Consider the following 24,621-nt stretch of genomic DNA (forward strand, 5'->3'; position numbering starts at 1 on the left):
CCTTCGAGAACTCGGCTCTTGGATAAACTTCAGATCTACATACAGCCGGTATAAGTCTAGGACACTAAATTAAATTAGGTAGAGTAGGGGAGACTGGGGCAAAAAGTCACAAATCGAAAAATTCAAAATTCAATATCTTCCAAGGTAAAAAAGATAGCGGCTCAAACTTTTTTCTATAGATAGCCTCCATAGACCTTCTTCAATCTCGTAAGTTTCTTAGAATTCGAACAAGGAATTTAGAAAATAAAGAATATCGAAATTTTTAGCCCTATTTTTGGAATATTTTCCTTGCAGAATATAACAACCTACTTACTTTCCAAAATTGATGCACTGGTGAATATTTTCTAAATAATTTGGATTTTTTGAATACGAATCCGCTATCTATTTTAGAATTTCACAAAAGTTCTTTTCTCCAGAAATCCTTTCATTAAAAATGGCCACTTGAGGTAAAAAGTAACAAAAGGTAAAAAGCAAAAAGTAACAAAAAAGCGAAGCAATTTCTGAGAAAGCCAAGAACAGAAAATTTTAATTCATTAAATTTTCCAAACTTAAAAACTGTACCGAAGATCACAGTAACGAAAAGACAAAAAAAATTATACTGACTGAAAATTATCAAAATATGACTAAATTTTCTTATTGCAAAATGGATTCTACTCGCTAGAGGATGAAAGTTCAAGATACATATTTCTGATTATGTATGTTTATTCATAACGTTCTACTTTTTAGGTGTGTATAAAATCAATGTAAATAAACTGGAAAATAATAAATATTTATTACTATTAAATGAACTCATGGGGGGGCATTTGCAACATTCGTGAGATGCATTTGATTGTCATGCAATTCCCTTCTTTACTTCATCTGCACCACTTTTCGCCCTCAAGGCGCAAATTGAGCCATTTTCTCTGGTGAACACTTCCTTCACCCTTTTTCTTCTTAACATTCATACCGCAAAGTTAACAATTTAATAAAAGCGTTCTGTCAGTGAGATCCTCTTTGTATTTTACTCACTTGAGATCTTCTCATCTGTGCGAATTCTCACGCGATCATCACCATCTATAAGCAATCTCCTAGGACTGCCTCATACGTTTTCTTTTTTGCAAAGAGTTTTATTAAGAAATCTTAATTGATAGTGGGCAGGACTAGAGTTATTGCATATTTTTTTTTATTAAAATTTATTCCATGAGATATCACATTAAACTGCACAAAGAGTGAGAATTTTTCTTTCTCTCTATCTGATGGAAAGGTTCAAGACACCAAAATCAATTTAATGTGAGTGTAACACATGTTGAAGCGATATCAATGTTTCGATAAAATTTAATTATATTCAATACAAGGGATCCACCCGCTTGTAACCCATTTCCAGTAAATCATCCACCAATTCAGTGAATTGATTCCTCGCAGGCGGTCTTGCAACTTTACATTATTCACCACTAAACAGAGTTGATATAAGAATATTGAATGAGTTTTTGTAGATAAATTTCTCCTTTATTTTTATTTATTTAGAAATTGTTTAAAAATTAAATATGTATATCACAGTTTAGAGATCTTAAAGAGTGCCCAAGAAGCAATTTTTTCTTAATATAGTCTTGTAGAATTCTCTGAGTAAGGCACTATAGAACCAAAAATCTTTTTATTTGCTTATAACGCTCTTGGTTCCATCACTGAGATTACTATAAGTAAAGTGGCGCACTCTTAAGGATCTTAAGAGCTTCTATAGGAATTTCAACAAAAAATTCTCACTCTAAGTCTTTTAAAAGTGCACTAAAAGACTTGTCTAATACTTGGTTCTATAAGGCAGCTATTTTGCTTCTTGGGGAGTGAAATTTGGTTTTAAGAAAGTATGAAGTAGTTTCCCATATGAGAAACTGGGGCTATAGTAAACATGGGGTAGTTTTAAACACTGAGATTTTTTGAATTAAATATTAGACTTCAGAGGACGAAACCTATATGAATTCATTATAGGGATCCTTGACCATTGAAGAAATAATCTTAACACTAAACCTACCGACTGTTTTTGGTCGTTTTTCGGTAAAATGACAAACTGCGTTAAGGTAGGATTCTCAACAAATTTGTCTTGGAAAAGAGCAAAAAATTAAAATTTGAACACTTAAAAATATGTTACATGCATATTTTAAGAAATTCATAAAATTTGATAGGGACATTGTACCGTTTAAAACAGGGGCATGACGTTTCCTATGTTTCCCATATATTTCTAGCGTGCCGAAAAAACTTTTAAGTTTATTAGCTGTTTCCTGTCATTGTAGAATGAATTAGTAAAAACACTAATACAAAATAAAAGCCAATTTAATAACGAAAAGGCAACCGAAAACCCCAAAATGGCAACCTATGTAGTTTTGGAGATATCTCGTGAAATCTGTACGAAAACAGGAAAAACTTTACACTAAAACTGGTCGATTTTTTCAGAGATAATGTATGTGTTAATTTTAAATCGGTCAATTTGACCGGGTCGCGGTAAGTTTAGTGATAATAAGTCCAAGTAGTGTAGACATAAAAATAAGTGTTTACACGTACCTCATGTTTACTACTGCCTCAGTATCCCCTATGTATGATTCTTGAATATACATATCATTCGGATAAACAAATAATTATCTAGGAATTGTGTTGTATATTTACAGATAACCAATACACAAGTTACTTTCGGTTTGAATATGATTTATTTTCGTTTAGTAATTGATCTAATAAACCTTGTATAGTATTTCGCAAAACTCAAAAAATAGGCAACGTAGAGTAAAACTTGAAATAACCTTCAGATGGAAAAAACTGAAGGAAGCTTTTCAGAAATATACAGTAGACTCTCGCTAATTCGGCTCTTTTAAGATCAGGCTACTTTTTAATTCGGGCGGCAGTTAAGTTCGAAAAAAAAATTTGATGACATTTTTCAAGATTGTACGATTATTGGATGAAGAAATTATCATTAAATTTGCCATGGTTTGTCTTAGTTATGATGTGATTTTGCCCTATTAAGGGGTTTTTTTGAAATTCACAATAAATGAGTATGTAAATTTAATATGTGCAGTGCACGCACTCAGAAAAAAAAAAGTTTTGTCAAATTAATAAGACAAGTTTGTCAAAAGGATGTTCTTCTATACAGAATATGGAAAAGTTTTGTCAAATTAACGAGCAACTGGATTTTGTTAAAAGTTTGTCAAAAGGGTGTTTTCACATATAAAATGTGAGAAAAAGTTTTGTCAAATTGGTAAATAACATCCTTTTGACAAAATTTAACCAAACTTTTTTTCAGAGCAGTTGAACAAAAAATCGTTGCATTTCAAGGAGTTTGACGCTCGAATTTCTCTTTAATTCGGGTGACATTTCGGCCCAAAATACCTAAATTTGAGAGAGTCTAATGTTTTAATACGGTTTAATACTATTTTTCTTAATTTTTGTAGTAAGATAATAACAAATTCTGCAGGGAAATTGAGATGATTTTCAGAAGTGGTCTATCATTAAATGTGGAAAATCTTGAAATCTTGGTCCATTTCTAAGACATTTTAAGATCTTCGAAGTATTTGACAACTTGAAACTTGAAAACTTGAAACTTAGTCTCAGAATTGAGGCCCATATTTTTTAAATAATGAAATGTAATCTATATCTATAATACTTGCAACTCAGTGCAAAAGAATAAAAATTCTCAATTCGGAAGAAAGTCATGTGTTTGAGAAAACTGCAAGAGTAAAAGGAGTGCACTGAGTCTCTAATTTTATAATGTGGCTTTACAACAATCCATTATATGAAAATGACTTAAGGCTTCAAACAGATTATTGAATCCGATCATACGACTTTTTTTTATTAAGTTTTTATGTCCGCATTGCTTTTCATGAGAATAATGGGAATTTTTTTCAATGCAGAAGCTGCTCTTATTGCAACTTCTGTAGGTGTTCTCCTTTACATTCTTGAATTTTGACCAAATTACTTATTTTTCGCTTTATATCGAGTTATTTTAAATTCTTAAGAAGACTGTACAGCATTGCAATATTTTAGAATTAACAGGACACATTGACAAATTGAGTTTATTGAAATCAAAATCTTGATCTAAAATTCGGCGCTTATCGTATGTTAGTTGTTTTATGTGAATGCTGCACTTTAAATCAATTTCACGGCCAATTGAACCCTCAATAATGAACACAGTTATAGCTCGAAGGGATATAATGTGAATTGACGAGGAGAGAAATCACGTGCTTCCTGGAGTCGGCTGCTGGATCACGCTACATCCATATGAGATGTTTTACAGTTGACACGCTTGATTTAGAGTCACGTGGCATTTGCCACAGCTAACCATTAGATGCCCTCAAATCAACACGAGGAAGGACGCTATGGCACATAAATTTTATTTCGATACACAAGAAGTGTGCATTATTGTTAAATATGTCTAATATTATGTAACACGTGATGTTATTCTCGGTTTCATCAATAGAGGTTTGAGTAAGTCAATAAATAGAAGCAATTACTCCAGAGACAAACTATATGAGCACTGTAGGTGGTTTCAGCAGTAAAATGTACATAAAAATGCAAATTTTGAAACCTTTGACATGTTCTAGGTGTTTTTATGTAGTATATCGAAAGCTTTAAACTTTTTTTTTTAATTATAAATTTTGCAGGAAAGTAATGGATTTTCCCATTTCGACACAATAAAAATTCTAGTTTAAATTTAGGAATTATGGCAGAAAACTGACATCTTCTTAATTGTCCGCCTGTTCTGCCCATCCGTCACAAGAGCTAGAGGGCAAACGGTTGGAGATAATACCAGCAAACCGTTTCAGGTCTTTGATGCACCCCTAAGTAAACTTAATAAAAATGTGAATTAATTTCCATCGATTGGGATTTGTGCACCAAAAAGGGACTTATTTCGGGGAACATGATCCAATCTGACTGAAAAACTCAGGAAAACCACTGCGAATCCACTGGAAATCCGAGGAACGTACAGGAAATCCAGGGAACTTACAAATTTTCCAGGGACCCCAAGAATCTGAATTATTAAAGGATCTAGGAAACCCATGCAGTATTCTGCCGGAAACCCTAAAAACTCATATAATTTTTCAAGAAAGTTGGGGACCTCTTACAACTTTTTAGGGGAATCCCGGGAACCCATACAGGGCCGTAGCGCTGGAGGGGCATTGAGGGGCAACGCCCTACCTTAAAACTTCCAATGCCCTACCTTAAAACCAGAAAGTAAGATAATGCTCTAAGTAGACTGGTCGTAGTATGACATAGTAGAGAATAAATTAATCTCCTTATCGCTGATGGTCTGATACATCTAATTTCATAGAGTTATCGATTGAAGTGCTTAATGCAATTTGTTAAAATCGTATGCAAAGTCAAACGATAATTTTGTGTATAATTTAAATATTTTCTCAAACTTAAAAAAATAAAATAAAATAAAATATTTATATTATATATCAATTTGGCATTGCAATTATTTGATATTAATTAAATGAAATAACGTTTTTCAATGCAATACGAAATAACGTAATCTGTGCAATACGAGCGTAAAGATTCTTACATTTCTTACATAAAAAACTCAATATATTTCTTTCTCATTTACGCATTCTCAAGATACTTAAGAGATTATGTGGATCAAGAAGACTGTAAAAATATAATAATTTCTCAATTTTTTTAGCATATTAAAAAAAATATTTAATTTAAGCTCTTAGGCATATAAAAGTATAACATTAACATAACCTATATTAGGTGAGATTCTTAACAATCTCACCTACTATAATCCTAACAAAATTTCATGTCGTCCGATCGACCTCAAACTTGGCCAAAATGTGTTTCGCCACTTCCTGATCACGAATATATATGTGGCTATTTTACGTTCCCGGCCGGCCGGCCGGCCGCTCTTTGGAGCTTAATAGCTCCTAAACTAAAAAAGATATCGACTTGCGGTTTTCGGCAAAGGTTATATATTGGGTGAAAATTGCAACTTGGTGCATTGACCCCCCACCCCCCACCCCTCCTTCCGCCATTTTGAATACCCCCCTTTTTTTGTTTTCTCAATAGCTCCGCCCCTATGGCATCGAGCGGGCTCAAATTTTAGTATGTTATAGCTGGGCCTTAGAGCTTTCCATCAATACCAAACTTAAGGTCCCCCGACCCCCCTGACCCGAGCTATAAGGGTCCAAAAAAAATTTCTTAAAATGGCCATAACTCCGGTTCTAATTGTCAGAATTTAAAAAGTGAGGGCTTTTTGGAAAGCTCTCGTGAAATGCCACTTCCCCTTCTAACATCGCAAGTTCATAAAACCACCGCTAGGGGCGCTATTATTAAAAAGAAAATTTTTAAATCTTATAAGTTAAATAACTCAAAAATTCCATTGTGCATCGGCCTGAAATTTTAGTATGTTGTAGCCGTTGATTATACCTATCAAACAAAAAAAACCTTAAGTCGATCCATAACCCCTGACCCGAGCTATAAGGGGTCAAAGTTCGAACATTGACCGGCCTCTATCTCCGGTTCTAATTAACATAGCGACCTAAATTTTACCTTTTTGGTTTCGTCTCGATGAGCACTTTCAGATGGAAGTTCAAAAAGTCACCACAGGTGGCGCTGTGATAGCGTCAAAATTCATCGAAATTCAAAGTCACTTTTCTCAAAAACGGCATTGTGCAAGTTAATGAAATTTTAGTATGTTGTAGTCCAGTCTAGGACGTTTCCAAAATGGTGCGTAAGCGCGCTGTGGTTTCAATAGAACCGGAGATATGAGGGGTCAAAGTTCACGAAATTCAAAAAATCATATCTCCGGTTCTACTTGACCGATTTTGATGAATGAGGGCTTAAACGAAAGATCTCACCAAATGCTACAACTTTTTAGAATGTTTGAACTTCGTGGGATCAACACCAGGGGCGCCACAGTCGAAAAACCAATTTCAATATCACATAACCTCAATTATCTCGACTGTCGCTAAACCGATTTTGATGATTACTTCGACACAATTGTAGAACACATTTGTCTCTACATTTCGTCCATACATCATTTTCCGCTCAGACTACGCTATCACTCCGATTTTGCCGTTTAAGTGTGAAAAAAATGATTTTTCCCATAATAACGCTTTGAAATCACTCAGATGCCAATTTGACTGCCTCTACTCCACCAAGACACTTAAAATAGGGTTTTAAATGGAAAGTCCCACAAAATACAACAATTCTTTGAAATAGTTGAAGCTCAACAAATGACTACTTGGGGCACTCTGGATGAAAAAACGAGTTAAGAAACAAAAAACCTCGATTATCTTGGCTTCTGAGTAATCGATGAGATCATGTTCTATGGGAAAATTATAGAGAACATTCTGGTCTACATTTCACCCATATATCACTTTTCTGCCAGTTCATCCAAATCCTTGATATTTTGGTTTAAATACAAAATTTGCATAATTTCACGAATTTGATTCAAGATAACTGAATGGCGTCTCCCAACTTCAGCTCTAAATCGAATTTGCATGCACTCCGAGTTAGCTCACGTTAAGAATCTCACCTACATAAGCCGGTTAGGATTATCTGTCCCTTTTCTAAATTTTTCATTTCAAATTTTTAAAAATTTAGTCATTGCAACCTTATTTTTGCAGATTTTCTTTTTTTTTTTAAAAAGACATACTTTTCGGTGAAGAAGTTTTGTCGAAATTGGTCCATCAAAAGTCCAAAAAACAAATATTTCCTGTTAGTTGATAAATGAAAGTAATCCTTGAAGGAAAGATTTTATGTTCACTTGATCAAAACGTATTGTACATTCTACAAGACGAAACATAGTGTAAAACACGTCAAGAGTGGTATTTTTGTGTATGAAATTTTCTTAAAAACTCAAATTTCATTTTTTACAAATTCCTTCGTTCAAAGACTAGTTTAACTCATCAGGTAGCAGGAAATATTTGGTTTTTGGTTTCCAGATGAACCAAATCCAAGAAAACTTGTCTACCGGAAAGTATGTTTTTTTTTTCAAAAATGTCTCCAAAAATGTCTCCAAAAATCAAGTTCCACAAGATAAATTTTAAAATTAAAATTTCAAGAAATACAGTTTGAATGTTGTACTTTCATATGCCTAAGAGCTTTAATTAATTATATTTTTTTATTATATTGAAAAGAAATTAGAACAAAATTTGTTATCAATTTTGTCAATTTTGATCCACGTAACCCCGTATGTAGGGGAAAGTGACCATGCTTGATACGATCCAAGCTTGATAATAACTATTTTTTTCTTGCGTTAATCAATAGTTGTGACTCTTAGCAATATATTTTAATAGCTGGTCCTAAGTCTCACACTTCCTGAAAAAATTAAGAACCGAGCTCTTTTTTCCTAGTTTCAGGAAGCAAAAATCAAAAATAGGTCCAAAACTGTAATATCAATACATGATATTTCATAAGTTTTTTCTTAATTAATGTCGCTGTTCAGGAAAAATACTATCATAGGCACATAGAGGGTTCATCAGTATTAATATTTATGTAAAAATATTTTTACTTGGGGACACTGTTTTTGTGGGAGGTGAAAAATTCATAAATTCTACCTGTTTCCATCCTATATTTTAAGAAGGGTCCATGAATGACAATTTAAAAGTGGTAACTCTATCATTAGATGTGATTCTTTCATAATTACACCTATTGTAATCTTCCAATTTTATCGACAATTGACATAGCATTCAACCCTGTTGCCTGAATTTTAAGGTTGCAAAGTGACATTTTCTTGGACTCAAAGTGAAAAAATGGTTTACGCTAGTGCCCTAATCTCATAAAAACATGGCTTAGAAAAAATTACATAAAAGTGATTTTAAAACTAATAACCAGTCGTACAAACGATTTAAGCAGATAGATTAGAGTTTCGTCTAAATATTGATGTGCAATTTTTTGTATCCGGTGAAATTTTTACAGTGAAAATGGGCCTCCGAATTGTCGAGTCAATTATTATACAGGAAGGCCCCGGACCCAACTTTTATAAAAATCGCCACTGAATTTCCATTTTCTTCTTGAGGAAAATCTAAGGTTTTTCAGGAACTATTTGAGGTGGGATTATGAACCTAATAAGTGAGACATTTTTTTATCATAGTGGAAGAATCGCTTCGGTTTGTGTGGTCATCAGAAAATAATCACAAACCTTGGACATCATTTTACAGTATCAAGCATGGTCACTTTCCCCTATAATGTATCGAAGAATTAGAATATATTTTTTTAATTTGTCTTTTTGATTTTTTTTTGTTTAACCTCATTCACTTACATTCAAGTAAAATGGACGAAAATCGACTAACCAAAATAGATTAATCAAAAATTTTGAATTATGCCCTATCTTTAACTACTGATGCCCTACCTTAAATTCAACTCTAGCTACGGCCCTGAACCCATATCAGGAAAGCTATAGTTCTCCGATTTGCACGCATTTAGAGGTCGCCTGTAAAGAAGCTTAGCTACCATAAGTTTATCTCAGCTTATCATTCTTTTTTCTTTGGAAAATTGCGTTGGCAACTGCTGTCAATATTAAATACTTAAGTTTTTATTCGAAAAGCTCAGCTAAATTGAATGAAATTCACGAAAATTAAACAAATCACTCGATATATTAGGGAATTTATTGTTAATATTTCTCTAAACCATATGAGTGAAACGTACAGCACATTTTACTCTACCCTAATATATCTATGCAACACTCATTAAATGCCATTAGCGAGTGTGGTAAATCTTTTTATTAACATTCAAGCATTATTAATTTATTATGCCTTGTTATGCAAAGTGACAGTCTCCCACATTTTATTCGCGTCTCATGTATATAATATTTTAAGTGCCTCTTGCATGTATCAACCCATGTCAAGACGCAATACTAAATGTGTGTTGATCTCTTCCGACTTCCGATTTGATTTTTGCCCATTTCAATCAACGACTTTTTAGTTCCATTGGACACACTCAAGCCCAATCACGTGTCGGATATATTAATGAGTTTCCAAACAACTCATTAGACGTGCAGAATTTTCAGTCAATAAATCATCGACACTTTGATACGGTCTCATCGAATATGATTTTGGTACTGGAAATTTGCAGACTGTCAGAGAATGTTTTTTTTTTTAATTTATTGTATTTATGGAGGATGCAGGTCACGGATTTATGTGATACCTAGATATTTTCCAGATTTTATAATACCTTTTGAAGAATATGGGCAAAATTGTATGAATAAGCAATTTCCGCAATGGAATTTTTCACATGATGATTTTCATCTGCCGCTTGAGAAGATTAGAGTATTTCCCTTCAGGCTTTATGATCTTTCCAAGAGTTATCAGTAAGAAATCTTTGGTTTTAAGCTTTTCTCCATAGATTCATCAAGTTCCTAAAGGCTTACCAATTTGCCTATTTTTTAAGAGTTTAGGAAAATGTTGTATAACTACATTAAAATCTGGTATAAGGTCTTTTCGGATAAACTTGCTATAGACAATTACGAAAATCTTGCAAATCCGTTATGTAAATTCAAAATATAGATATGATAGACATTATGTACAATATTCCACTGCAAAATTCAGTCATCGAAAGTTTTGAGTGTAGACATGAATTGAAGAAACATTCAGTGGTCAACATACCAAAGTCTTGTAAATTCTAATTTGATGATCTGTTGAAATATTGTCTGAATATTTTTGCATAATTTATTATATTACAGTAGAAACTTCTCCTAAATTGACATTGAAAGTTATGTAAATGATCTAGCAAAATTGATTGTATATTTCAAATTTTGTGAATGTGCCAAATCGCTAAATGATTTCACACGGAGAATTTCTTTTTGCAACATTGCCAATAAATTGGATGTTTTGTGTTGATTTTGTGCGCTCCACTTAATTTATCTGTTTTCAATTAATCCACTAAATAAGATTTATGATATTTTTTCTCTTCACATGACAGACTCTCATGAAATACATATTGATATGTGTAATTGAAAGAAAGCACGTATAATTTGATATGATGGGAAAATTGGATAGAGATTTCTTCTCATATAGCGCATGATCTCGCACAAAAGTTTCCACCCGCGAGTTGAAGAATGTGGTATGAAATGGAGTTGTGTGTCAGATTCGATTATAAGCAATCAATAAATTTGTCAAAATATTGCTCGAAGGCCCACAGTGTTCGACTTAATGGTTTTCACAGAGATTCTTCACACAGTGTGGAGTATTACAAATATTATACCTGGTGGAATGAGATGGGCACTATATTGGTCGTGAAAATAGTATTGGCTTCATGTGAAATTAATATAGCGGTCCAGTAATTAAATGTGAACACGGTTTATATGGTGATGAAGACACGCCGATGGCAATTGTGCGTTGTTCCTCTGCGTTGTGTTTATTAATTAGGAATTAATTGCGGATCATGTTCACATCCTCCTGCTCCATCACTGATTTCCTACAACCGTGCTATGTTGGCTCTTTGCAATCTTACCGCGAGAATTGTATTCTGAACATTCGGATGCGATCATCACGGACAGATCACAAACACGGGAACATATGGCTAAGTAGTAACATTACAGAGTTGTCCAGACCAAGTGTATCAAGTAGACCTACACCTAGTCAAAATCTAACCATACTTAATAAATAAATAATTTGTGAAAAAGTCTTATAATAAAAAAAATAATAACAATTTAAACCTCAAGTCAAAAGATCGAAGTTATTGAAAAATTCATACCTTCTACATAACGATTTACTTAATGCTAAGGTCACTAATTTTTAATATAATATGAATTACTATTGTGTTAATATTATTATTATTGTGGTTTGTCATTTGACCAAAAAACGAAGAAAAATGGTCGGTAGGTTTAGTGTTAAGAGACTTGCACATTTTTATTAAATATTAGTTTGCTTATCATCAATTATTGATACTTTCGTGATAATTTAGTGTAATTCTCTCAGAGAAAATAAATGAAATTCACATTATTCGAAGGCATGAACGTTCGAAGGGAGAGTACTTTCCCCTATTTGTTTCACTGGACGTTAATAAATTTAAAAAAAAAACATGAACCCCTGAAATAAGTACTCGAAAAGGAGTCTAAGATTTAAGATTTTTTACTGAATGCCACACACACCGAATCAATTATATCACTATATCAAAAAAAATCTCTTACTTATTGGGTTCATTCTGCCTCACAAAAATACTGGAAGTCCTTGGATTTTCCTCTACAGGAAAATGAAAATGTAGCGGTATTTTTTACGAAGGTGCCCTGATTAACTCAGCTTCGTACCACTTTTTCCCACCTCTGTAGGCCTTATTTTCCCCGAAAACATTACACCGGATACAAAAATTTGGGCATCACTACTTAGATGGAACTTTCATATCTACTTGTTTTCACCATTTGTAGGAGGTATCACGCATTGAAAATCAATTTTAAGCTATTTTTCTAACACATGTTTTTTGACACTCGGAAAACCATTTTTACCTGCATTCTGATAGTCAGTGAAGAGCTTGGTTAGGTATGATTCTCTCATAATCACTCCTAATAATTTGCGAAAAGTCTTATAATAAAAAAATAATAACGATTTTAACCTCAAGTTAAAATATCGAAGTTTTTAAATATTCATATCTTGTACATGATGATTTACTTAAGGCTATTAATGCAGATTTTCTCTAACACCTTCAATTGGTCTTACAGAACATATTTCGAACATAACTGATTTCAAAAATGACCAGCCACCAATCTAAAGTGAAATCTGGGAAGTTCCACTTTAAAAGAAGGAAAATTGAATGAGAAATACTCAAAATACATCGAAGTGGCAATTAAAGAATCACATCGGCCATAAACAGTCTAGTTTCATCACTGCACAAATCAGAAAGTAGTAATCACACCTATTGTAATCCTTGTTCTTTATCTAACGTCTCGAATCTGTCTTACAGAACATTTTTTGAACATCAGTGATTTTTAGAATTACTAGTGATTAATTTAAAGTAAAATGTGAAAAATTCCGCTACAAAACAAATCAAATTGGATGAAAAATTCTCAAAACGCACCGCATGGGCAATGAAAGAATCAGACCTACCATAAGCAGATTCATGCTTAACGTTTAATTTGACAGAAGTGAAATAAAAACATCTGATAAAGTCTCATTTTGATGGGGAAGTACGTGTTTTCCTTCGAGATTTTAGTGAAAATTGTTTAATATCCCAATTTTCTTATGATTTTATTCAGTGGAATCTCTGATGAGTCAAATATCCCGAGCGGCATGCACAATGTGCCCCAAAACAGTGAGGAATTCTCAAATTCGGTGGTCAGTAATTTTGACAGATGTTTTTACGAATCTGCAAAATTCAATTTTCCTGAGCTTCAAGGGTGGTAATTTTTATGAATTTTCCCCCATCCACTAAAACAACCCTTTTCAAGCAAAATATTTTCACGCTAAATATTAACCCTAATAAACCCTCTATAACTTGGAATAGTTACTTTTCCGAAAATACACTTGCAGTCTGCAAAAATGCATAATATATTACACATCAGAATTACGATTTTAGGCCCATTTTTTATTTTTGCCTTTTGGACCCAGAAAAAAAGGCCTAGGCTTCCATGTTTGTCAGGAAATGTGAGATGTAGAACTAGCTTTTAGATTATATGTCCATGGATGAAATTCATTTAGTAACTTGGAAAAAATCAACTTTTACGAAGCTGCAACATTACGAAGGTGCAAAACCTTCCCTTACTAGCATTAAAAAAAGGTTATACGTTCGCATGATGTAACATTTTCTTATTCATAACCAGTTTCATTACCAATTTATAACCGATTGGAATCGGTTATCTTGTCATGAATTCCAAACGAACCCAAACATGATCCCATTCAGGTGCGAAATTATAGAGCAAACTAAACCCTTAACCTTGAAAAGCGTTATTAGGAATGATTTAACTGTAATGAAATGAACGAAATGTGTGTCTAAGTAATTTCTAAACATATCCAAACATTTAGCAGTTCTTAAGTTGAGTTATGAAGGCCCTAAAAAATCCAAGTCTTTGTCTCTAATCGTTTGGCTTCTAGGTCTGATAACAGCCGAACAGACAGGCGGATCAACGGACATACGAGCAGCATGACGTTATTTTTCAGAAACCATCTGAAATGGAAAGATAGGCTGAGAAAAGTGGTTCCCAGGCACTGGTAAAAATAAAAGGATCAAATTGATCCAAATTTGATCCTTTTGAAAGGATGGATCAAATTTCGAACTCTGAATGCACATTTATCATAATACAACATGTTAATTTGATCAATTTTTCTGCAAAAGAATCAATTTGATGATTTTTTTTTACCAGAGGGGGGTAGAAAATGGAAATTTTGGGGAATGAAAGAATCGAGCGATAATAGATATTATGCTGGGAGTTCGAGTAACTAATATGAGCATATGGACTGGATTTCTTTGTAAAGAGCTTTCTCCCACGCAAAAGAAAAATGCCAACTTATTTTGATTCTTGTCGCATGTACAATAGTGTAAAAGCTAAATAGTATTAATCGATGAGAGTCACATAGTAGGGCATAATGCTATTGATCTAAAAACATATGTTTACAATTTCTCCAAACAAACACAATCCATTCAGTATCTACTCTCTTCTGGATGGACAATAAAAATTCCCCTTGATTGTTAATCGCCGAAAAAAAAACCTGAGAAGAAGTTTTTCTATGCAATTGAATCTCGTAGAAATTTGCAATAAGGAACAAAGTTTTGTATGTGGTGAGATTTTGAGATTACACAATTATTCCCATTGAAGGCACTCGAAATGTTCCATATACTCTCACAGTTAACATGAAAGGAATTGTACTTGGGAATTTAACTTTTCTTAACTGAATTTCTCTCTCTGATTATTCAATAACACTTTTCTTTGGCTTCACAAATTGTTTCAATAAAATTAATTGAACCTTTATGTGTGGCATTTTTTTTTAATTGGAGTCTCAATTTATAAAAAATTCACCACATTTCAATAAATTCTCAATAAATTTAACAAATACGTATGCATTTATTTACAACTTATTCTCTAATTATTTATTAAACCAAATATTAAAGATTAATCTCACTCAGTGAGTGTGCGCTCTTGCGAGTCTCTAATTTACTTGATTTATTTTCACACACTTTGTGATTGTTGTTTGATTTATCATCTCAGACGTGGAGAAATTAAAATCGCTAATTTATTGAGATCCTTCAGGGCATCAAATAATATACCAAATATGCCTCTGTTGTGTGAGAGTTCTTTCTTATTTCTGCATGAATTCAAAATTGCACCAAACGCCCATCCAGATGAATGACCACTCTGAGATAAATATATTTTTCTGTTTAATGCTGACACAAGGTGTGATGAGCCTCAGAATTTATGTATAATGCCTAAAGGACATAAGAATTCCTTTTTGACGTTTCACAAGAAAGTTCTTTATGCAAAGAAACGGTTCTTATTTTCTTAAACTTTGGCAAATGAAATTTACAATTTTAAGTTACTGAGCCAGAAAATTTTGTAAACTTTTAATATTATTCTTCACTTTTTTTTTAAATAATTATATTCCATTTAATATACTTCTTTAGAATATACTTAAGGTAAATTAAGCTAATTCAAAACCTGCTCCAAATGGAAATTTTTCGCCACTCCAAATGGAAACGTCATTGTTTTCATAATAAATACATTACTATATTATTATATTTATATATTTTCCATACCACAGTTTCATTCTTTAGTTAATTTTGCTCCAAATAAAGCGAAAATCCATTCATATTCACAAATTTTAATTTGTTATTTTTTCAGAAAAATGAAAAGTGTACCTTTTCACCATCGATTTTTTCATCGATCGACCATGTTATCCAATGAAAAATACAATAATCTGACTGTTATTTATTCGTTTTGTTTAACATTTATGTCATATTTCTGGCTAATTTTAGTTAAATTAAGTGTTAATCTTTATTATTAACGATACGTGAAGTTTTCAAATGAAATAATTACTTATTCCGTGAATAAAAAGGGTTTTTCTGAAGTGTCTGCAAATACATATATTGGAAACACCGGAAATATTATTTTATGGAGAGATTTTCTTATTGTATTAGATGGGAAAGGAGAAAAGACCAGGAATAAGTACAAATCCTACACTCAAGAGCAACTCAACAAGGTTTTGGAATTGGAAGCCTTTCGTCGCGGTTTCAATTACACTGTTTGTCTCCAATTAGAAAATTTCCCGTTTCCCCATTTGGATTTATTTGTTTCCAATAGAAGCATTTTGCACTCGTGTATTTTTCTTATAATTAAGAAGTTTTCAAATTATATTTAAAGAATTTTCACTAAACATCAGCATTCTAGAAGAGTCAAAGAGCAAATTATGTAATTCTCTTCAGAAAAAAATGAATTTAAGGTTTGAATCTTCTATCAAAATTAAAGCGTCTGGGAATGGTTTTGAATTAGCACATTTACTTCGTTCAGTTTATTTTTCGAACCTGAAAATATACATAATCCCCAGGACCCCCTGAGATTCCTCTTATTGAAAAATAAACCACGCTCTTTATAATACTTGTTATAAAATTATAATCTTTTTTTTATGCAACGCAGATAAAAATGACAATGTACAAGTAAGCAGTAAAACAAATAATTTTGACCAGTACTTTAAGGCTTTAAGACCAGTAAAATCATCATATAAATTTTAACAGAAGAAAATAAACTTTTTTTGTTTTGTATAGAAACATTTTAGATGTTTTTAATTTAGACGCATTTATGTAATAATTATGTTTTTTTTTAAATAAATTTTGATACTTTACTGACCATGTTTAAATTTTAATTGCTCATTTAGTTTCGTCAATAATACTTGAAATATTTCGAAATTAAACCACTTAAAATAAAAAAAATTAACTAATTAATTAAAGAATTCTAAAACAGCAGCAATAGAAATGTTACTACATTTTACAATAAATACAGGAAATGAGTTAAGAGAGTAAAATAAGATCCTTACTTAAAAATTTACATAACTTTGAAAGTAACGAAAAATTATGTGTGAACTTTTGCTTAGGAAAACACGGTAATGCTATCAAAATTATTCATATTATTATTGAGTATAGGTAAATTATGCAATACCATTTGAAAACAAATGTACGAAAGCAAAATCCCAATATACCCAACATTGTGTTAGAAGTGCAAATTTGTTATTACAACAAATATCTTTCAAAGTATATATTTGAATTCATTAAATTAACATATGTTTATTGAAAATTTGTGATCAAACGTATTATAAATTCAAGAGATATCACGTTAAATTGTAATTGTGGTATCTAGTTGAACGACATGAAAATAAAATGAGTGTTTGCATACGAAGACAGAGTTAGAATCGTGTTTTGCCTTTTCCCATGTTGGCGGCAATTTGAAGAGTATATTTCTCACATTTGACTGTGAGAGAAAACAAGATGATTTTTATTAATATTTAAAATTTGTTGAATTAGCCGGAAACGACAAAATTTTATGGCAGAGAAAATTTTCAAGTAAAATCTTAGGGAGTGCAGATTCTTTTGGTTAATAAAGCATCTCCGGGAAATTATGGCTATCGATCAATATAAATCTGTTTATGCATCATGTGTTTATTCGGTTGTAGGTCTCGCACGGAGCCAAATGATGCATTGGTATCGTTTTGATAATCACGACTTCGGTGGACTTTTAATTAAACCTACTGTATCATGAGTTGGGTGAAAGAGTGAAAGAGAGATAAATGGTCCGATGGAATCACCATAAAGACCACACCATATGTTCAGAAAAGTCGCGAACCAAAGATTGTCCCTGGTAGATTATTTAATGATAATGTTGCAGAACGATGTGGTCAATCTTTTATGTAGTGGCATTATTATTTTTCTTTTTGGTATGTTGTACACACAATTTCGGTGATTCTGATTGAATTTGCTGCTGGCCACTGTGCAATATCCCAGCATATAAGATGATTGCAAATCTCCCAAAGAGACTTCGTGCAATGGCAAATTCAACTCAGGAAGTTATTGAAAATTCAAACTCTGCGCACCACAGAGTAGCAAAACGATGACTCCTTCGAATGTCTTGAGAAGAGCACGATTATCTTGTTCTAGGCACTTTCACCTTAGTGCATACTCACTTAGGGCTCTCAACTGCATATTGGCATATCCATTGTCGTAAGCAAAGCAGCATAAATTGTATCGAACTCATTTCTCTCAGCACCAACCTTTCCAGGTCTTTAGGTTAAGAATTAATATTATGCACTTTTCTTCTCACTAAAAATCTCTTTTCCCATTCCATATTGTACATAAACAGACATTTTTAAAATAGTCAACATAAAACATATAGATGAATATACAGTCACTTGAAGTCTTTTTATAGCTCAAAGCCAAAGAGGGAGAAATATAAGTAATCCCTTGATTTTATGATCTCTACATTAATATGTCCCCACCCCCAGGAAATCGTATTTTTGCATAACTATCTCAATCGGAAATTGTGAGAAAAATTATGTCACGGTTTTTATTCATTATCTTGCCGTAAGGGATTAAACAGACTCAACAATTAAATATAGTAACTTGGAGTTCACAGAAACTCTTCGCCATATTATTTTATTTGTTTTAAATTCTTCAATCTGTATCAATTCAATTTTCGGCAACCCTTGTGTGTCACGTTTCGAATATAGCATTTGTTATTGATTTTATTTACGAATAACTTTTAGAAATATTTGTTGCATACATTTCGTCAATGCAATTTATAAGAATAAAAATTTATAATAATATTGATGATAAAAATTTGAGATTAGTTAGCAAAAGAGTGTTGGATTTCAGACAATCTCATTTTCGAATTTCTCCATAATTCGGATGAAAAATTTAAGTTATTGAAATTTTTAAGTTACTGATTCTTGTGATGTTTTTAATGAATTAATTAGAGAATGGATCAAGAGACATTCCGGTCAAAATTACCTTTTTACTAAATTTATAATATTTTTCAGATATCTTTATAATATTTGAAATAATTCATAATTTCTTGAGATTCATTAAGCATGTAAATATAGGATGCAGGCGGGCTGATTTAAAAGGTCAACAGAGTTATATATTTTTTGCTGCCTAAATAGATAGATAAACTATTTAAAAACGTACCAACAAAATTTCAGAAGCCGATTTGAAGTAATTTCCGAAAATACAGACACGAACGCAAAGGAGCACCGGGCAAAATTTAAAGGCGTTCGGACGAATATCCAAAACTTTCAAGCGCGTTTTCTCCACTTCTCATTTTCAAAAAAAAAAATAATAAAATAAATAAATAAATAAATAAATAAATAAATAAACACGTTATGCTAAAAAACCATGAAGCTTAGACGTTTCCTTCTCCTGCATTAAAAATCTCCAAAAACCGCTAAATTTTGATCTTTTAATTCAAACTCCTCTCTTAATAACAAGACAAAAATAATTTTGAAATAATATACAGTAGGAATCATAAGTTTGTTACGATGTTCATTACTAATATAAGACTATTCAAAAACTATGTTAAATATTTATAAAAATTAAGTTTTTTTTCCATTACTTTCTATGGTTATTGCGGTTATTGCTCTTTCTAATCATAGATTTGGAAAAAAATAATTTCAATTTTTCGTTACTAATAAAAATAATATAAAAAAGTAGTGCAACATTTCATCGATCAAAAGTTTGTTACGATGTACAAATCAATCAAGATACCGACCGGGTCATGAAACGCATCCAAATCGAAATGATTGGACTTTGTATATTATCATCTTCTCACAGGTTTATGAATGTTTTGAAAGATTCTTTTGATAAAGTAATTTTAATTTACGTACTTCTCGTAAATTGAACTTCCTGGAGAGGCAGGATATCATAAAGAGATTCTGTAATGTAGAAGATGTAGAATGTATAATAAAAATTGCCGAGTTCACCGAGTTTAAGGTCTAGGGAGAAGAAGAAAGAGTTGAGCTAAACGAGCTTCTGGTAGACCCAAGTCCACAACATAAAGACTGGATAAATACGTACTATCAATCTCTGATATAGACCCGGTGATAACAGCCCTAAAGATCCAGGGTGAGCTATGTTCGGAAGGCAAACAGGCCCCTTCTATTTGCAAACTTCGACGAAAACTGCATGAAGCAAGGAAAAATACGAGAATTGACAAGAGAAATTCCCTACTCAATAATATCAATATACAGAAGAGGGCTCAATTCTATTTGGATTCCGTTTTCAAAAGCCCAGAATTCTGGGAAAAGTCATCTGAATGGATGAATCGATGATTCGAATAAATTATTCACATGATCGAGTATACATGTAACGTCGACAGGAGGAAAAGTTATCCTATAAATCAGAGGCGTGCAGGAACCGTTGAAACCGAATAAACGTCAAATGAAGCATGTACGTCAATGATCAAGACGCTACCAGAACAAACTTATTTTAACGTTTATTCGGTTTCAACGGTTCTTGCACACCTCTGCTATAAATGTACAAAACCGACTATTAAAGGGTTAAAGCAGGATATCATGGTATAGCTATTTGACGGCTAAGCTAGGTGCTCTTGAATGGGATGGTCAATGCTGCTGTGTGCTTATGCGAGATGTGATAATATTTACTATAAGGAAATCGTTTAAGTGGTGCCGATTTTATCCTACAGCAAGACCACCGATTCACAAGGCCAAAATCATCACAAAATATCTTCAGAATGAAGACACTATAAGTGGCCACGCCAAAGTTCAGACCACTCATCAATCCAAAATCTTTGGGTTTTGTTCAAAATCAAAATCTCCGCTCAGAAACTTCATTGTTTGAAGGATTTAAAGAAGACAATTCTTGAGATCTGATCTTTTTTCACACAAAACGAGCATAGGAAGCTTTGTCTCTGCATGTCTGATCGAATTGCTTTATCTCGCAAGAACGGTAGACATACTAAAAATATTATTGTAGACCATAACAAACTTGTGATCAATGAAATATTGCATTATTTTTTATATTAATTTTATTAGTAACGAAGAATTAAAATAATTTTTTTAAAACCTATGATTAGAAAGATTAATGAATCATAGAAATGGAAACAAAAAATGAATTTTTAAAAATATTGAAAATAGTCTTAAAGCCTCTTTCCGCTTAGCACCGCAGCAAACTTATGATTTCTATACTATTTTCTGTATTTTGTGTTAAAATATTTTTAATATTTATGAAAAAATGAAAATAAAATACTAAAAGGATAAAATAACTTTAGATAATCAAAGAAATCTTTTCTGTTTATCGGTCACCGGCCACTGTGGTTTACTATGAAATAACCTTATCCAATGCGAATCAATTTGTTTAAATACCTCACGGAAACTTTTTATACCATGGGAACTCAATGGGTCAAGTGGTAGAGCACTCGCTCTATGATGCAAGTGTCTCGGGTTCGAATCCGCTTTAGGTCACCAAGAATTTTTGCACTTGATTTCACGAGGCATGGGACTGACAACCTCATACCATATAAGTAAAAAATAATAATGCATGTCTAGAAATCCCCTTGTGGGAAGGCCTAGTTCCTTTATGGAATGTCGTGCCAGCATTATTATATATTATTACTACACAGTAAAAAATTGTGTGAGAAATAAAGTTGTGTATGGGAAAAGTTGTGTAAATTCACAAGCACTATGGTTGTAAATTGTAAAATTACTATCATATTCGTAGTACGATACTAACATAATGCTAGTAAAATTATGTATTGTGTAAGGAAATTTGTGTATTGGAAAATTTGTGTGAGAACTGTCAAAATTTCATTGTTCACTATTGCAATTTTTTTTTTAAGATTTTAGTCATTTTTCGCATTTCTAACTGTCTAATTGTCTTCTAGAATCATTCATTGGATTCTTAAAATATGCCTCAGTCGTAAAAAATGAGGAATAATTATGTAATAACAGAAAACAGAGGATGCATCATGTAAATTAGAAAAATTGACGATGCAACTCTTGGCCATTTGCTTAAGAGAAATAAGCTAGTTCGTGGCGCAGCCGGAAAACGCGAGACCATCAACGCAAAGGTTATGGGTTCAAGTCTCAGATCCCTCTCTTCATATTTTTCTTTTTTTGTTCCTTTTTTCTCTTTTTTTCTTAGTTTAATACAAAGACTTTTCACAGATAATACACATAAACCGAACAAAATTGCTCTACAATCAAAATTATAGACAGGAAGCCATTTTACAATATTGACAATACACAACTTTGCCAATACACAACTTTGCCAATACACAAACTTCACAACCATAGCGCTCGTGCAAAAATTACCAACGATAGTGGTTGTAAATTTTTTTACTGTGTATTTACCTATTTGTGCAATGTTAATTTATTATACTTTAAGTTTAATTAAAAAAAATCTAAAAGGTTACTTACCTCATTTACGGGATAGATGCTCTCAGCTGGGGCAAGCGAAGTATTTTGTGGGGATATTGCCAAGGTATCCTCTGTGGAAGCACTCTCATTCAGTGCTTCTTTAGTACTCTGAACATTTACTCCATCTTCTGGGGTGGTTTCATAGTACCAAGAAGTTGTGGAAGGTGCCTGTGAGACAGCTTCATGGGTAGTGGGACAATTTTCTTCAGCAGCAGGAGTACCAATGAGAGCTTCCTTGCAACGCCTCAAATATGATCGGACGCGTGATTTACTTCGACGCATTTCCCCACGTATAAATCCACCATCACTATTTTCCACTACAATACTTATGTCATCCGATGCTACAGGGGATGGACCAGCACTTGTCTGGGAAACCTGAAGCGTGTGTGATTCTTTGGAAGATTTGCATCCCTCATGTTCAAAATCTCTGGGTATATTCTGTGCACCAGCAGAATTAGTTGGTGTAATCTGAAACAATAACAATATCATGGGATATAGAAAATCTGCAAAAAAATTAATTTTATACAAGATTTAATACAAAAATTGTGAGAAAGTTTCTGGGTAGAGAAGTAAACATGAGACGCGTGATGGCATGTTTTGAAATTAAATTAAGAAATTAGCACAAAAAAAATTGCTGATTCTTCTCTGGTAAATAAATCCGCTTCATGTTGTCTTGCAAAACGTTTATTTTGAGATTGTCGTTACTTTGCAAAATTGTAATCACTCTACTGTAAGAGGCTGCAGAGTGTTGTCGGTTGTGCCGAAAGTGCCCACTTGCGAGATTAGAAATTTGGTTAATTGCAAAAGGAGGTTCCATATGCTTTAAATGCGCGACAAGAATGAAACTAAGAGTATCAAGACAGCGGGGAAGAAATGGAACACATTCCGAACACGACAAAGAATTTCATTAGACCTCATAAAGCACGATTGGACTACTTATGGGGACTTGCCTTAAAGTCTCCATCTCAGTTCATAATTCACCTCAATCCATATAAAGTGAATTTGATTTTCATTCACATGTTCGTCTCATACAATTACGCCCTATCCCACTTTCTTGGTGATCTCAACACGTGCAGTTTCACATTTTGACTCCTTCTATCATCTTACCCAGAAATCAACACAAAAACAACAGCAAAACTAGCCTAATTCTTGGCAAATTACCTGCCTCTTTTGTGCTCCAATCTGTGTCTCATGAGATTCTTCTTATAATTGAAATTTCTCTATGAAATCATTTTAAATTAAAATTCTTTCCTTGCATGTTAGCAGAAATTAGTGTAACATACAAACTCCCACGTCTTCTATAAAAACTGAAGAATAACGCGTGGAAGAATTTTGGAATATAATCTGAACTGATAAATAAATTCAAGAAAAATGTACAAATAAAATTGAGAAATCTTTTATAGACTTTAGAAATTATTATCTTATAATGCTCGAACACAGAAGAGACAGCATTATATGTTGATTGATTTTGAGATAAAATTATTACAATTTATTCAATTTTCAAAATGCAATACCTCAGCAATGTTTAACAGATTTTCAAGTAAGGTAAAGTGCCCTCGCTCGACCGGTCCCTCGTCTCGACCGGTAGATTTATTTATTCAATTTATTTATATTTGATGTAATATTTTGCGTATGATCTAACATTAATAGGTCAATCATTCCATGAATAATACGAACCAGTGCTAATTTCACAGAAATTGACAATGAAATTTTCAAAAATTGACCCACTGGTCGAGTCGAGGAACGCGGTCGAATAAGGGCACTTTACATTACAGCTCAATTTTTTGAGACTACTCAAGTATATATTTACAAAATATTAAGATAAGGGCTTATTGAGATGAGCTATTCTTCAAAATAGAACAAAAACTCATATTAAAAAAAATCGTAAAATTGCATTTTAAATAATAAATATCTTTAAAGAGAAAACCTGTTAAGTTATCTTTAAGTCAGTTATCTCTATACTCAAACCATCTAATCTATAACTCAGACTCTATTTTGATGATTAGTCATATACAAAACAAGAAAAGTTGAAAATATAGGGGGAACTGGGGCAGTAGTAATCTGGGGTAGTTGTAAAATCACTGTGATTTTTTTCATTAATTTTAAGACTCCAGAGGATAAAACCCATAAGCATTCATAGATACCATGGGGATGTATGTCCACAGATAAATTGGTCAATAAAATCCTAATATACTTTAAAAATAAAAATCATTTTCCTGAAAATGTTGATATTTCGATTATTTTGGTGATTTGGATTTCCACCTGGAAATTAAAAATTGTGTAAAATAATCGAAATGTAGCAATACCAGTTCTTTCCTACATC

At 32.6% G+C, this 24,621-nt stretch overlaps 1 protein-coding gene across 2 annotated transcripts in view; it reads right to left on the reverse strand.

The window, feature by feature from the left end:
- Positions 1-24,621, reverse strand: part of LOC129804301 (uncharacterized) — a 267,476-nt gene that overhangs the window by 199,214 nt on the left and 43,641 nt on the right. For both annotated transcript variants that reach the window (XM_055851467.1, XM_055851468.1), the window contains exon 2: positions 22,299-22,766. In XM_055851467.1, coding sequence (XP_055707442.1) covers positions 22,299-22,766 — 468 coding nt within the window. The remainder of the gene's footprint in view (positions 1-22,298; positions 22,767-24,621) is intronic.

Source organism: Phlebotomus papatasi, chromosome 2 (genome assembly GCF_024763615.1).
Source record: "Phlebotomus papatasi isolate M1 chromosome 2, Ppap_2.1, whole genome shotgun sequence".
Taxonomy (NCBI): Eukaryota; Metazoa; Arthropoda; class Insecta; order Diptera; family Psychodidae; genus Phlebotomus; species Phlebotomus papatasi.